Raw genomic sequence first — 16,743 nt, 5'->3', positions numbered from 1 at the left:
ATGCTACTAAAGATTATATATAATTTATAGTTCATGAGTCTAAGTTTTAGAGATAAAATATTTTTTTTAATTTTTTAATTTATTATTTTTTAACTATTTCATAAAATAAGAATGTATTCTTTGTTTTTTCATCGAAAAAAATTTACCAATGATCGAACTCTTAACCTTTCAGATTTAGAACTCTAATACCATGTCATGAAACTACTCATCCCAAAAGCGTAATATGATAGGACAATGTAACACTAATGATCATATCTCTAATACTTCCTAAACCTTCATTGTACATATTATACGCTTAAATCGCCATTGGCTCTCTATACTTTCTCTAATTTTTTATCTGGACAGTTATATTTATTAATCGAATCACTAGACTTATCAATTTTTGGTTCGATTGATCCAATCAATTGATTTAAACGAATAATTAAGATAGAACATAACAAATTTAATCTCAATGAATCATATACCAAATTAACTTGATAGATTTAAATGGTTATTGTAAACCAAAAAAGAATAAAGAGATTTGAAAATTTGATTCAATAATCATATTGAAGAATTGAAATTTGGTTAAAATCTGAGATTATGGTTCATTATTTTAATAAATTTATTTAACATTTTCCTAATTATTAAATCAAAAAATTATTTTTTTAAATATCTAAAAATATGAATTTTATTAGTTATTTTATTATTAAAAATATTATTTATATATTAAAAATAATTATTATATATTTATATATAAATAAATATATAGTTAAATTTATTTTTATTATATATTTTATACTCTATTATATATTTTATTCTATAACTCATTTTGATACATGTTTTATTACACATATTATAGGTCACATAAAAAAACAAGGGACATGTGTTTCGAGGTAAGTCCGTGACAAAAAATTAACATTTTGTGATTACTAACTATTTTTTTTTTTTTTGTGATATTTCATCCGATCTTTAATAATTATTTCAAAAAGACAACGAGATCTAAAATAAAATATTTAATCTAATTCTTGATTTTTTTTTTGAACTGATTAGCTCCTGTATGAAAAAAAATAACATTGACTTTTTATGGTATAGAAATCTCATTATCCTTTTAAAGTAATTATCAGAAATTAGGTTAAATTTTTTTTTGTTAAAGACCTCGTTGCCTTTTGAAGTAATTGTTGCGGACCGTTTTGAATTTTTTTCCCTTTTTTTTGGTGTATTGGCTTGAGATTATTATCAATTAATATTAACAACATAAAATATACATACAATGCTGGGATATATATGTAAGTAAAATGCACTCTAATTTTATCAAAAGAATTTGCCTGGCAATGTCCTAATAATTTGGTTTAATTATTCTATTGGTCCTTATAGTTTTGCGAAATTTTTAATTAGGTCTCTATACTTTTCTTCCTTTTAATTGAGTCCTTGCACCATTTTTTTTAATTGGGTTCTTACACTTTTTTTCCCTTTTATTTAGGTCCCTATACCAATTCTTTTTTTTTTAGTTTGGTCCCTACAAAATTAAGCCAATTACTACTAAAAGGGACTTAATTGAAAAAAAAAATTTAGTGTAGAGATCCAATTAAAAAGAAAAAAAGTATAAGGACTTAATTGAAAATTTCATAAAATTATAGGGACCAACAGAGTAATTAAACCTAATAACTTTCAGTTAAAAATAATCCTAATAACAAAATTAAAATGGCATTATTCATTTTTTTTTACCAAATATAGGAGACTCGAATCCGCAATCTCTTAACTGAGTATGGAGAGACTATACCATTTGAACTATAACTCATTCTCAAATGGTATTATTCATTACCTGTACTATATTACGTATATAAAAAACTTAGTAACATTTTTTTATCTTATACTGTAGTTAGGGGTGGAAAAAGGCCAGGCGGCCTGGCAGGGGCCTGCAGCCTGGCCTGTATTTGGCCTGGCCTGGCCTGGCCTGTTATAAAATAGGCACAGGCTCAGGTTGTTATAAAGGCCTTACTATGTTAATAGGCCAGGCCCAGGCTCACTAATTAGCCTGGCCTGGCCTGTCAGGCCTGTCTGGGCCTTTTAATACATAATTATATATATAAATAATTTTTTATTATTAATAAAATAATGAGATATTTTAAATTTATTATATTTAATTATAAATAATTTTGTATATTTTAAATACTTTAAAGTTTAAAAATTCTTATAAATATTAAATATGATATTTTATATATAAATATGTTTATTAAAAATATTTTTTTTAAATAATATTTTTATTTTTGTAAAAAAAATTAGCAGGCCTTTTAATAAGCTTCAGGCCAGGCCAGGCTGAATAATAGGCCAGACTTAGTACTTTGAAAAAAGCTTATAACAAGCTACAGGCCAGACTCAGGCCAATCAACTACATAACAGGCCAGGCCTGTTAAGAGCAAAGCCTGGCCTGGCCTGGCCTGTTTCCACCCCCTGACTATAGTAATGAATAGTCCAACTTTTAAGGTTCATAATTACGACGTGGACAAACTGAGTGTAGAAGAATTTATGAGGATGTATGTACTATGTCTATGTAGGGTAGTGTGATCAAGCTGAACTCAACTCATTCCAAAACTATTGCTACTATTGATTGGTGGGTTTCCCTTTTAATGGATAAGATTCCAATGGCCATGCAAATTTATTGTTTCTTCTGAAAATACATTTAATGCTTTTCTACCAAATATATAGCTTTTTATACATTTTTATAAAAGAATTTAATTTCAATATAATATCTATATAAAATAATTTTATAAATATATTTAATTATATAATTAAAATAATTAATTTTTATATTAATTATATAAATAATTATTTGAAAAGACTGACATAATTAAATAATTATATAAAATATTTTATATTATCTTGAGAGCACTTCATGAGAGCACTTCCATTTTATAAACTAACTTGGTCGTTGATTAACAATTTAATATAATATAACTAGTTGTTGTTATTTGGTCAAAAATGGTAGCCACCAAAGTTGCACTCCAACTTGCCAAAGCTTTCATTAGAAAATTTAAGAACATGTTCCCTAGGTTACCTATAATTTATCTCTATGCTTTTGGTGTGGCTTCATCATGGAAAAAACTAGGGTAATAGTAATAAAAATTACAAGATAAGAAAAGTTATTATTATGTATGTTAAGAGAAAGGTGAGTTAAACTTCTGAGTCAAAATTTGAAAAACCAAAGAAACTTAGTGAAATTATTGGGCAGATGTGGTATTTTCAAACAAAATATCATCGCCATCTATTAATTTGCTAGATGTTAAAATGACGGCTCTCCTCTCTTCTATTTTATAAATGTATATTTTTCTCTCTTCTAATTTTTAAAAAACTTTCTCTTTAATCAATTTTTCTCTCTCACAACACACCCACACTGCATATTCACTTACACAATACTAAAGATTCTTTTTTAATACTTGATGCATCCACTAAGATTCGAATCCAGGTACAGGATATTAAGAAGCACATGAATTATATCATATGAGCTAAGCCTAAGCTGCCTAATTAATTCAATTTTCAAAGATAGTAAGACCTTAAGGCTGTACAGAGACAGGACACTAAGACATGGACATAGAGACACAAAATCATGTTTGACAGAGGAGACATTGACAGAGACAGTGTGTCCAGAGACACTGAATTAGTGTATTTTGTGTCCATCCCGACAGGAAGGACACGGAGACACTAACAGGGAATACAACTTATTTTTTATTATTTTTGTTAATTTTTCATAATTATATTTTTTTATTATTATATTTTTCATCTCAAATTTTTTGAAGAAAAAAAAATGAGAATAAATTAGATTTTTATAATTTCTTTTAGTTTATCATCAAACAGAATATAAGAACACAAAATTTTGTGTCTCTATTCATTAGTGTCTTGTCTTGTCCTATTCTCAGTGTCTTATCCTGTCCTGTTCTCAGAAACAAACGCATCCTAAGAGTACTAATATCTTCCAAAATTTATGAAAAAAAGAGGAAGACCAAACCATGCTTTTTTCCATTTTTTTTTTATGGACATGGCATTTTGCCAATTATTCAAGGCATGACCTTTTGGGGCATCGTCATTGGGTTTTCCATCCAACCTCTTAACAAGGCCACTACCTTAAATGGGCCTCATAACTGCATCTTTTTGATCGATTAGATCCAATCTTCTAATAATTTTTTTTCCTATCTTAGACCCAATACACCACTATTTGTTTTGGGATCACAAAATGTACTACTTTATTTTGTGGTTGACCTCACCATTTAATCTCTTTCATTTCACTAATTTTATTTGATTTGAACTTACAATATTAATATATCGTTCATAATGAAAGAAATTAAGCTTCGAACTATTAGTTGATATAATTTTAGCATACCCTTTTGGTTTCCCCCCTCCCCCCTAAAACCTTGAATTTTCACTTGTTTTGCAACTGCAATGCAATCTCTTCATCTTAAAGCTTGTGACATTACAGGATGCATGTGCATACAAGTTATTACATTCTCTAAACTATTAGAAATGATTTTTGTTTAGAGAATTTTCACCAACCCCACCACTCGCCTAATGGAGGCAAGAAAAAGGAATAATCAATGATGGCAATTTTCACTTTAAATTGACATATCATAGCAGCTTTAGCTTAAAAAATGGAAAGTAGGAAAAAAAAAAAAAAACAAGAGCCTAGAGATACGTGCAAATTTCTTTGCAAACTTCAACATCATTATTATTAACAAATCTTAGGAGATGCTAATGAAATTAATTAAAGACTTCTATTGCATAGATGCGTATTGTGTGCTGTGAAAATGAAAGAAAGGAATTGGGTACGGGTCCTATTTAAAGAAAACAGTTAGCGGCTAATCACATTTTAGTTCATATAAAATATTGTATCACTAATTCACTATATGTTAATTTTATTATTTTAAAAGAATTAAATCATAACGCAAAAGACAAATTTTATAATCTTCCTTAAGGACTAAATTAATAACATGAAAAGATAAACCTTGCAACTATTTCAAATCAATAGGTTAGATAATGACAATAATTTTAAGGACGGTGACACTTACAGTAATATCTTTTTAAGGAGTATCAAAAAAGGATGGTACTAAAATAATTACAATAGAAGTAAAGTTAATCCCCTGTTTTATAGGTGCCAATGCAATTAAAACAATAATTTAGGCTTTAAAAAACATATTGGAAACTTGCATCTAACAGCTTCAACGTTCCACCAGACAATTTAAGCTTTAATTACAATTAATAACTTCAAACCTAAAGGTCAAAAGAACTGAAAGAAGGAAGCTACTTCAAATGCAATTAGACCAAAAATTATAAAAAACTTATAAAATTTAAAAAAAAATTTAAGTGTACTGTATACCGATGTTTCAGTGATTTTTAACCGTTGATCTTAATTATAAAAAAGTATATATAATATATATAATTAAGATCAACGATTAAAAATTACTCAAACACTGGCGTACCGGTATACTTAAAAACTTTCCTAAAGTTTATTCATATTCAGTCTTTCCAAATTTCACTTTAAAAAAAAAAAAAACACAAAAATTCTCCAAAAAAGATGGGCATAGTGATGATTCCAATTTCCAGATGCAATTATTAGATAGTATAACCATATTACTAGTACTCTCTAAAATTTATCAATTTTGAATCATTACCATGCTTAGTTAATATTAATAATAGTTTTGTCCAGTGATTCCACTTCCTCTTTGTCACAAACTCTGCCGGCATAAATATTAGTATGTGGGGCCTTGTTCACAAAATTTGGTGTGTCCCATACTCCCTCCCTATATTATTTATTCCCCAACTTGGATGTACCTATTCTTAAGATTTAATATGAGACATTAGAGAAAAATAAAATAGAAGGAGACATCTTCAATTATAATATATATAAGATATGGCTCCTAATTATATTAAATCACCAATGTACATGTAATGAGAAAACAAATAAATCAGTGCAACATCATAGCAACAAGGAGCTGTTGCTTCTTGCTGTGTGAGTCACAAATTAAAAGTCTAGAACTTATTTCACGTGGATTGTTAAAGTGTTACATAGCTAAGGTACCTGAGTCATGTGACAAACAGATAAAGTTACAAACACAACCAGCTAATTAGCCAAATATAATAATAAACATTAATTTTGTGAATTATTGTTAAGAGAAAAAAAGGGAACAGAGGTTGGTTCTAAGAAACACCCTTTCCTTGTCATCACAACTGTAATGTGCCTGCAATTTCGGTTTGGCCATGAAACTTAAGTAGCAGGCAAATAATAAACCAATCAAATAAAAGTCATGAAACTTTAGGGATACTATTTGTTTCTTTTTTTTTTTCCCTTTAAAATTAAAGTAAGCCTTGTCTTCTAAGTTAATAATACATGAATACCTCTTAAAATATTATTGACTTTTAAATGACAAAATTGAGAAAAAATAAAATTCATAAAACTTGGAAGTTTAATTATGGCACTTGTATATAACAACATTGTATTAGAAATAGATTTTGCAACATTTATTAAGAGGGCCTAGTTTAACTAACATTTTGAGGCTGAATTGAATATGAAGATTAAGAATCTAATTCCAATGCCTCCTGAATATCTACAATAATGGCTAGTTCAGGAAGCAACAAGATTGAGGTGAATATGTAATGTAATTGACCAAACAAAGCTCTAAGACCCACATATTCATGTCTTCCATTGTGTCTAAATCTTAATGGAATGGGAAACTGGTCAGTGTAGACATAGACAATGACTAATCAAACTTTTAACAGAAAGGCTAAACCTGTACACTAATTAAGGGCCTCAAAATAAGCTCAACCTTCTTGATGGCCTCTTAAATTTGTTCAATCCATGTTTTGTATTGGCATATATAGCCTTGACCTCATCTCTTATTATGTTATTGAGAGTGACACATGCTTTTCTATAATGCACCAAACTTGCCTTCAATTCTTCAAATTCCCATTTTATCATCCTACTTCCATACAAGGTATAAACCTTCAAAACAGAACTTTATAACTTTGACCCACTTGCTGGTTGGAAGTTTGAAACATGTCATTATATCCACGTTATGTGTAGCTTAGTCACTAAAATTAACAATGGTAGTCCAACAAGTTGTGTAGAGTCACCAAAATATATAAGTATAACAGAAATTCCTTTAGTTTGATATTTCTTTCATTTTCTTTTATCTATCATCATTACTTAATATATATGCATGTAAAAAGAGAACATATGAAGTAATAAATAATTGGTCTAGATAAATCAATGAGTTTCATCAAATGAATCATTAGCAGCAAGTTCAGAACAGCAAAGATTACTGTTGAAGACTAAGGAGGCTGGCGAGATCTATGATTAGAAATGATAATCCATGGATATGCTAAAAGGATGGCTACTTTTACAATAGTGATCTCCATCATTATCAATTGAAAAAACCTTGAATTTAGAGCGTTCATGTGAATAGGCTAAAAGATGCCCTTCCCATTTAGAAACTATATTTCCGTACATAATCTTGGCAGTTGGCAGCATCGGAAGACTGTATGCAACATTAACTATTGTTAAAATTAAGAATTTCATTGTCATCCCCGTATAAAAATACTCCACAATCCACATAATTATAATATTGCAAAAAGATACCACATGAATCTACAAGATCTTGGATTCCACCCTTTACCCTTTCTCTTTCCATTTCCATTAGAAGGGTCACTGGTGTCGGTTTGCAAGTTAGTGAAAGGTGAAACTGATTTTGTAACAAATAATAGCTGAAACGCAACAATCTGAATAATAATGCCACCAAGTGATGATGATGACATCCTTGTGACAGAGCTGAAACCAGCCTAGGCTCCACTGTAACTGAATCCTAGAAAAGATCCACATCAACAAATTTGCAAATAAAATATGGAGAAATGCACGCAGTGAGTTGCATACATACATAGCTTTATTATCTGTGTAATAAAGTCCACTACCTATCCCTTGGGGGACCATACTCACCAAAATTAAAAGCCACATGATTAAGCCATTGACACGAAGCATCCAACAAGTTACAATCACAACTGTGGCTAACTCACCCCACGTGACCCTTTAGCTTTAACCAATTTCATCCACTACCGTGTACCGCAACAAAGGACACCAATTACTCACTCAACTTGCAACTTATGCTACTACCCATTATCAATCATACACTATTCTGAACCAACTAATCATAGCTTGGTCAAAACATTTCTCATTAGCAAATATTACAGTTTACATAAGCCATAATTGTGAAAATTTCTAACTGAAAACTAAACACATCCTATCAAATCCTCATGAGAAGTGCAGAGTCAAAACTCAAATGCAAGTTCAGAACACGTATTGCATTGGTATGATGATTGACTCATCCAGAAGTTATTTAGAATTACAGAAGAGCAAAGTATATTTGCTCATTTAACTTTCAGAAGCATATATCACAAAGCATAGCAAACTGATACCTAAGATATTCACAGAGAGGAGAGGGAAAAGATAAAAAAAAGAGCAGATGATTGCAAATCCAAAGCTCTTAACAAGACCATCACCCTAGTTTTGCAGCAGTATGCATTCTTTTCTTACAAGCATTGCCTCAAATTAAAACAACCAGCAAATGCATTCATATTTTTCAGTTCATAGCATTATATTAGGTGAATGATTTGCAGCTCCTTTTAACAACTACTCGAATGTCGGCTGCAGTTTCAGAAGCCGGGGACTTGAAGGCACCTCAACTTCACTAAAATTAGTGTATTCTGATTCCCTTCTATACCAGAGAAACTCAACATTTCTCAATTGATTCTGCATTCCCTGGAAATCCAAGCAATCACAAGGTTAGAAGATAATAATAGGGATACAAACTCGATGCAAATCTTGTTCAGTCAGCTCATACTAGATTTAACTAACCTAACAAATTGTACATCATCATTCTATCACTTCTAAAGCAACTAACAAACAATATCACACATACAATTAGGCCATCACAATAAAGCTACCAACCTGAGTTAAAGAGATCCTGGACAAAAAGGAAATATAACATGCATTACATTGCAGGGGCAAGAAAAATTACATCCAATCACTAAACAAAGTCCACCAAAAACACAGATTTAGCAGATTCAGTTAGTGCAAAACCATTAAGCAACTTCACAACAGCAACAAACTCAAGATACCCAACTCCAAAAAGATTATACCTTTTAAGATCCAACATCTAATCATCAATCAAAAAGAGTTCATTTCAAGGCAGTAAGTCCTCCTCTTCACCAGCATCCTAGCTGCCGTCCGGTACGGTTCCTCGAAAGCAGTAGACACCCAAGAAACATCAGAATTCTCCTTCTTTGCAGCAGGGGCTGGCGACTGCTCACTCGGCCTAATGGCGACAAGCGTGGCGCCCTTCAAAACAACCCCATCAGGCAGCTCCAAGTGCGGCGCATACCACAGCCTCATGTTCAACGCCGGAACAAGGGTCCTCTTGGAAGCCGAAGAAGCCGAAAGGGGCTTCACTCTCAGCTCCTCAAGCTGATCCCTGTTCATATACAACACTCCCTGACCATCGGCATCGGTCAGAACCAAACTGTCCAATGTCCTATGCTCCGAAATTATCGGCTGAAGAAGGTAATGCCGCGCGGACGCCGCGATCAAAGAGCTTATGGTCCAAACCACGCGAAGCTTCAACCCTCCGTTTGTGTAGAACGAATCGGGAATGCTTCCGTTGTCTTCGCCATTGTTGCCGCCAACAACTTCAGAAGCGACATTGTCGCATGATTTAGCCTGAATTACAGAGGAAGCTCCGAGGATCACGCAATTGTCAAGGGTTGAGCCGAAATCTGCCCTCCACTTAAGGAGTACTCCGTCTTCGATCCCTAATTCACCGCTTGGGAGCTCGATCCGAAGGAGGCGAATCTCGTTGAAGTTCTTGAGGACTTGTGTCGGTGAGTGGTGGGTAACGCCTCCCTGATCGGCATCGCCGTCGTCCTCGCTGCCCACGGCAAGCGAGGAAGACGCCGAAGACGATGGACCTGGGCCGGATGAAGAGCCCAAAGAGGATGAGGCCCGTTTTGGGCCCAGGAACTGGCCCAGGGCTTGAAGAGGCTTGACGATGCCGCCGAAGACTAAGCGGAAGAGGTTGGAGAAGGGGCCGCGGGATTTGTCGGAGGCGGCGGCGGAGGAAGAAGAATCGTCGTCGGAGATGACGCAATCGACGCGAACGACGACGTTTTCAACCTGTGGGACGAGGGAATGGAACCTTCTGGAAACGACGCAGCATCGGCCTAGGGCTTTGACGTCGCCGATCTTGTTGAAGACGAGGAGGAGGAGGGAGTCGGGGAGGCGGTCGAAGTGGTCGATCTCGATGGAATCGGGCTCCGGGTAGATCCGACAGGGTAGATCTGCGCGCAGGGATGACATTGTTTTGGTGGAGAGAGAGAGAGAGAGATTAGGGTTTTAATTATTTGTTGAGAGATGGAAAGAAAGGGAAGAAGTGTGGAAGTGGGTGTGAGATGGGGTTGGAGATTTGAAGGGATTTGGTGGTTAGGGAAGAGAGGGAGGGAGGAAGGAAGGAGTTGTGAGGAGGAGATGCAAGTGGAAATGGGTGGGTGTCGGAGGCAGATCCACGGCTTTGCTTTTGTCTCTACATATATTCGAGATTAAGATTAGAGAGAGAGAGAGAGAAAGATATTATGCGATGCGCGTAGAATAAGTGAAGAGGGTAAAGGGAAAGGGTGAATCACTGCTGCTATAGACTAGAGAGGAGCCTCTCTCTCCGTCACTAATGACTAACATTTGCTGCAATAATCTATGTTTTGTGCTCTCCAACGTTATAAATCAACATGAAAATTGAAAACTAAATACAAAATCATACTTTTATATATATGAATTTGAATTCTCTAAATTTTAAATTTTATTTTAGAGTGTAAAGTGTAATTTTTCATTATTTATTTTTTAGATGAGACCAAAAAAAAATATAAGAGAAAATTCATTTAAGAATGAGTGATCACACTTTATCCTAGTTAATACTCAAAATGACTACTGAAATTTGACTCCCAACTTAATTTAACCCTCAAATTACTAATTGACTCAAATTGTACCTTGAAATTTTAAGACGTAGTTCAAATTGGTCCTTCCGTCTACTTCCATCACTGAAAAGCTGACATGGCAAAATTTTTGTATACATCAATTTAGCCCCCAATAATTTGAAAAAAAAAAAAACTAACAACTTCATTTCTTCTAAATCATTGTGTTTCTGGTGAATTGGGGAGCAGGATCAAGCCTCAGATAGCTCTAGCATGTCTTCTGGATCTGCCTCTTTCTCGTGCTTTTTTTATTCCATTAGCCTTCGCCATCCTCTGCTTCTGCCTCTGAGTCATCGTCGCCGTCACAATTGTGGGTTAGCATCTGTCTCTGCTCTAGCTCTGCGTATTCTAGTTCTTCTTCGCCATCGCAGCGCTCGAGTTGGCCGTCTGCCTCCACTCCTCTTCTGATCTTCCGCTGCTTGTGCTAGAAAATTTTGGGTGACTCTGATCTGTATAGTGCTGAGTGAACAAGTGTGAAAAGCTTTCAACTTGGCCTACAGCAACACCATGTGCGCACAGCATCGACGAGACTTAAACCCACTTTCTGAAATTAGACTCTTAAGACTTAACCCTCTTTTTTTGGCGTCATGGGATTCTGATTCTTTTTAATTGAATTGGCCACCATAAAAATTCATTGTAGCAAAGTTCTCTAGAAAGGGTGGACAACAATTATTTTCTTGGGAACATTTTTCGGAAAATAAAGAGGGAACTTAGATTAAAAGTTGGAATCTTTTGGAAAAAATCAACGTACTAATACTTTCACTTGAAGGATTTGATTGTACCTGAGACCTAGTTGGAATCTTTTGGAAAAAATCAACGTACTAATACTTTCACTTGAAGGATTTGATCTTATCTGAGACCCAATTGGCTTGATTGATTTCAGCTTCCTCAACAATTTTTCTTTCAACCCATTCATTCTTTGTCCCAGAATCAAAAAATAAGAAAAAAATTGAACTTGATTTTATTATCTGAACAAATTAGGGTGAAGATTGGGAAAATAAAGCTTAAAACTTTTTTTTATTCTTTTTTTGATATAGTGATGTATTCGACTCTTAGTTCCAATGGCTTATTTGGCCAGTGATGGTTGCTTCAATGGTTGTGAGAGAGAGAGAGAGAGAGAGAGAGAGAGAGAGAGAGAGAGAGAGAGAGAGAGAGAGAGAGAGAGAGAGAGAGAGTAGTGTGATGATAATAGTGGTGGTAGGTATAAAAGAAGGGTAAAACTGAAAAAAAAATGTTGATCAGATGGCCCCTGAAATTCGCCAGATCAGCTTTTCGATGACGGGAAACGACGGAAGGGTCAAATTGAGGCATGTGTCAAAATTTCAGGGTACAATTTGAGGTAATTGAAAGTTTGAGGACTAAATTGCGTTGGGGTCAAATTTTAAGGACCATTTTGAGTATTAACCCCACTTTATCCTCTAAAGTGAAAATTCAAAATTTAGAGGATCCAAATTCTTTATATATTGAATAAACTACCATTTCTACCCACGAAAGTTGAAAATGCTAACATATTTATCCATAGAAAAAAAAATTACCATTTGTACTCATGAAATATGTGTTCCATACAACAAAATTATTCAAACACTAAAAAATCCCATAAAAATCCTAAATTACCCTTATCATCATCCGCATCGTCTTTCTCCTCCCCACTAACCACTTTATCATCCTCATCTGCTCATCACCTTACTACCACCACCACCACTAACCCCATCTGTTGCCGTCCTCCTTCGTCGTGGGTCCCTCCTTCTCTCATTCCCTGTCTCGTCTTCGCCGACCAAGGGACCTTCGCACCAGCCCCTGCTTCGCCGCCGCTAGCAACTCTAGAACCGCAGTGCCCCCTCTCCTCTCTTCACTTAACGTGGCTACCTTCTCCTCATCACTGAACCAGTGCCGCCAACGGGCCACCGCGCTAGCCGCCACCAGTGCTGTAAGACCCAGTTAATTAACAGCTAATTAACCCATAAATGAGAATTTATTCTAGAAAGCCAAAAATGTTATTTTTATGGCTAAATGTGATAGAGGAAATTGAGACGAGAATTTCGGTACCAATTTTATAGAAATCGGACCAAGATTGGACCGAACGGGCCAAACCGGGCCAACCGGACCCAAAGTGGGCCCTTGGCCCAACTAAACTAAACCAAAACCCTAGTTTTCAGCACTCTCTCTCCTCACAACACACTAAACACGCTGAAAATGGAGGCTATGGAGGGAAGAACACTCTCTCAAGTTCTTTCTCTCACTTAATCTTCAAACCACCATAACTTTTGATCTAGAGCTCCGATTGCCGCTCCGTTTGCGGCCACGCGTTCACCGCGGAGAGCTCTACAAAACCCATACAATCAATCTTGAGGTAAGCCACATTTTACTGTTCGAAATTCCAGCCATTGATTTCGAGTTTCATGAGCAAAAATGTTGAGATTTTGGGTTCTTTGATGTTATAGGACCCAACTCTCTTGAAGGAGAAGGTTAATCTTGTCTCCTTGGACCTTGGGTGTGGTAAGATTCTCAACCCTAGTATAATTTGTTGTTCTATGATGTTTGGGTATTGAGATGTTGTGTATGGGTATGATGATTGTGGCTTAGGTTGTGTATATGTGAATATTGGAGCTTGATTGGTGATTTTGGAAAGCTTGGAAGAGGGTTTTGTGTGATAAAATCTGTTCTTGGAGGTGTTGATACCTTGAGAGCTTGTGAACAAGTGGTTTGGAAGTGCTCCGGTTGAGCTTGGAAAATCGGCTAAGGTATGGTTTTAGTTTCCCGTATCTAATATGTAATGTGGTAGGAAATACTTAGGCTAGAGGCCCTAAGATAGGCATTGAATTGTTGGTGTTGTTGAATGGTTGAAATATATGATGTGTTCATATATGTGATTATGAATATTGATGCCTTGATTGTGTGAAATATGAGAAATGCGTGTTGTGATATATGCTTGATGGATGATTGAGGTTGAATTGATGTGTGGTACCATGTTGATGGTGAGTATGATGTTGATTATGTATAATGATGGTTAATTGGAAATGGTATTATTGGAAATTGGGATGAGGAAGGGTGTATGACATGATATTGTGTTTGTCCCTTAGCCATTTGATTGAGAAGTGTTAAAATGGTTGGATGTGGTTTTGGAAACCTTGGTAAAGTGTCAATGTGTGAGTTGAGGATGGCTTGTTGTTGATTTTGGTACATTTTGAATGATTTCAAAGAGAAGGATTGAAATTGGCATGTTTGATTGATTTTGAAAAGAGTTGAAAGTGGCTTGTTTTGAAAATGGCACCTTGTGGTTTTGTATGAAAACATGGTTTTTGGGCATACTTTGACGGGACATAACTTGGACTACGGATCTCTGATTTGTGCCAAATCTGTTTAGAAATGAAATTGGATCCGGGATGTCCATGCCGTTCGAAGAACGAGTGAAAAACGATTTAAAATGAGGAAGTTATGTCCGTCGGAAGATTGGGGTTTGAATCTGTAAATTCTGCAGCTTTTAACTTAGAAAATTTTTAGCAGAATGACCCCTCGCGCATAGGCGCACTTGGTGCGTACGCGTCGTTCTTCGAGAAAGCGCCATCCACGCGTGCGCGTGGAGTGCGCGTACGCGTGGACCTGTTTTCATCCCAAAGTTGATTTTTGAGTTTTAAAAGCCAAATTTCATACTTCTAAGCCTCCGATCTCACCACTTATGTCTTAAATCATTATGATATGCCTAGCATGAGAAAAAGGGCTAGTGAATGTGGTAACTTGCGAGTGAAGCAAGGGAAAAATGAATGATCATTGAGGATCAAAGATGATTATGTGAGATGCGGAGAATGGCGGTGGAAGTGCTTGTTGTGCCATGGGCCGAAGGGCCGTAATTGTTAATGAATTGGCTGGTTATGGATTTAACCGTGAGCCGGATGGCTAGATTATTGCCGTGTTACGGCGGAGCCATGTTTATGGCCAAGTATAAATGCATATATGATGTTGATTGAATTGTGAAGGTTTGCACTTCCACCATTGGAAATGAGGGTTTCCCTGGGTAGTAGCAATGGCTAGCCACCATGTGCTCCAGGTTGAGACTCGAAGCTCTTTTGACCCTATGTCGTAAGTGTGGCCGGGCACTGTGAAAGGCCCGGATGAGCTCGCCCCCATAAATATTCAACAGTGATGGTGATGGATAAATATTCACCAGTGAGGGTGATGGATATGGATCATGATTATGATCAAGTTTATGATGAGTATAACTCGAGTTGGGGATGCACGATAGAGGGACAGTCCAATGGCTAGCTACCAGGACTTGTCGGGTTGGCTCTATAACCGACAGATGATATCATCAGCCACTAGGGACAGGCATGCATCATAAGCATACTACATGAATTGTTTGAGATTGCCTATTTGACTGCATATTACTTGCTAATTGCCTAAATGCCTTATCTGTTCCTATTTGTAAATCTCTTGTCTGATATAACTGTGTTTGCTATATTATACTCCTGCTGGTGGTTGGGAGGTCTGAAGGAATTGGAAAGGAAAGTATTAGTTAGACTGAAGAATCTTTAGTCAGTTGCCACTTACGGTTTAGCTTGTTTATAAGCTTTGATATTATCTGAAGGAAGTTCTAGGATTGCCTTTGGCTTTCCTCTATTATTATGTATTATATATGTGGAAGCTGTTACCGTGCTGGGGACCTCTGGTTCTCACCCATGCGGATTTTGTGGTTTTCAGATGCAGGACGCGAGGCTTCTCGTTGAGGCATGCTGGGGACTTCTGGATTAGCGAAGATTCTTGTTCTCGGGACTCTATCTTGATTTATATATCTTGTTTAGATACTTTTATCTCCATTAAATAATACAAACTGTGATGACTCTTTCTAGAGGGGATTTTGGAGAATAGGTTGTATGTATTTGTGTCCCTTTGGGTTTCCTTTGGGGTTTCCTTATTTTATTATATGTATATATTATTATGCTCGGACCGGTTATCTTCGCAGCCGGATTTTGAGTCTTGATATTCCCGTTTTTGACACTCTTTATATATATGATCTTGCGTTAGCTTATCCTTTTCTCGTTACGTTATCGATCGGAGTGTTGCGCGTTCGAGTTACGGTTTTTGTTTACCCCTTTTTCTACAAAGGCTCCTAGTTATAATCAATTATTCATACTACTATACGTACTAAATTTTTGTTTTAGAGGTCGTAATACCTTGCCATCTCTGAATTATGACTTAAGCATAAGTCTCTGTATGGTAGGGTGTTACATTATGGTATCAGAGCAGTTCGTTCCTGTAGAGCCTGAGGAATGGACTGACTATGCTTCTGTGCATTCTCTGTGTGTGTGTTATGTGCTACTAGTATATCTGCTTGATATAATTGGCATAAACGTTCATGAGCATGCATTTGGGACTTTGAAGCACTGAACTTCCGATATTGAGACTGATCAACTTAATATCGATTGTTTGGTGTGTATAGGGACCAAATGGCGCCTCGTGGACGCGGTAAAGGTCGTGAGAGAGGTCGTACTAATACTCGTGTGTCGGAGACTAACCCTAATGATCCGGTGAACTTTATGACTGCGTTAGAGAACATGGCTGCTGCTATGCAAGCCACTGCTGAGGCTCTTGGTCAACAGATGAACAACCATGGTAATGACGGAGGTGGAGTTTAGGGTCCGATGACACTGGCGGACTTTTTGAAGGTTAATCCACCGAAGTTCAAGGGAACTACTAGCCCGACTGAAGCCGATA

General features: G+C 35.8%; 1 protein-coding gene across 1 annotated transcript; it reads right to left on the bottom strand.

The window, feature by feature from the left end:
• Window positions 1-8,298: 8,298 nt before the first annotated feature.
• On the bottom strand, window positions 8,299-10,754 carry LOC107623051 (F-box family protein). The gene is made up of 2 exons (XM_016325183.3): window positions 9,157-10,754; window positions 8,299-8,776 (listed from the first exon to the last, which is right to left on the bottom strand). Exon 1 carries the CDS (start codon window positions 10,367-10,369, stop codon window positions 9,185-9,187), a length of 1,185 nt encoding a protein of 394 aa, XP_016180669.1. The 5' UTR covers window positions 10,370-10,754; the 3' UTR covers window positions 8,299-8,776; window positions 9,157-9,184.
• Window positions 10,755-16,743: the final 5,989 nt, after the last annotated feature.

The sequence above is a fragment of the Arachis ipaensis genome, chromosome B10, assembly GCF_059453495.1.
Source record: "Arachis ipaensis isolate K30076 ecotype BB chromosome B10, ASM5945349v1, whole genome shotgun sequence".
Taxonomy (NCBI): domain Eukaryota; kingdom Viridiplantae; phylum Streptophyta; class Magnoliopsida; order Fabales; family Fabaceae; genus Arachis; species Arachis ipaensis.
Note: the sequence above shows the minus strand (reverse complement) of the source record. Positions and strands in the feature narration are given on the sequence as shown.

What these genes read in the sequence shown, in the direction of transcription:
- LOC107623051 (XM_016325183.3), bottom strand. Translation starts at nt 10,369, where the DNA reads ATGTCATCCCTGCGCGCAGATCTACCCTGTCGGATCTACCCGGAGCCC.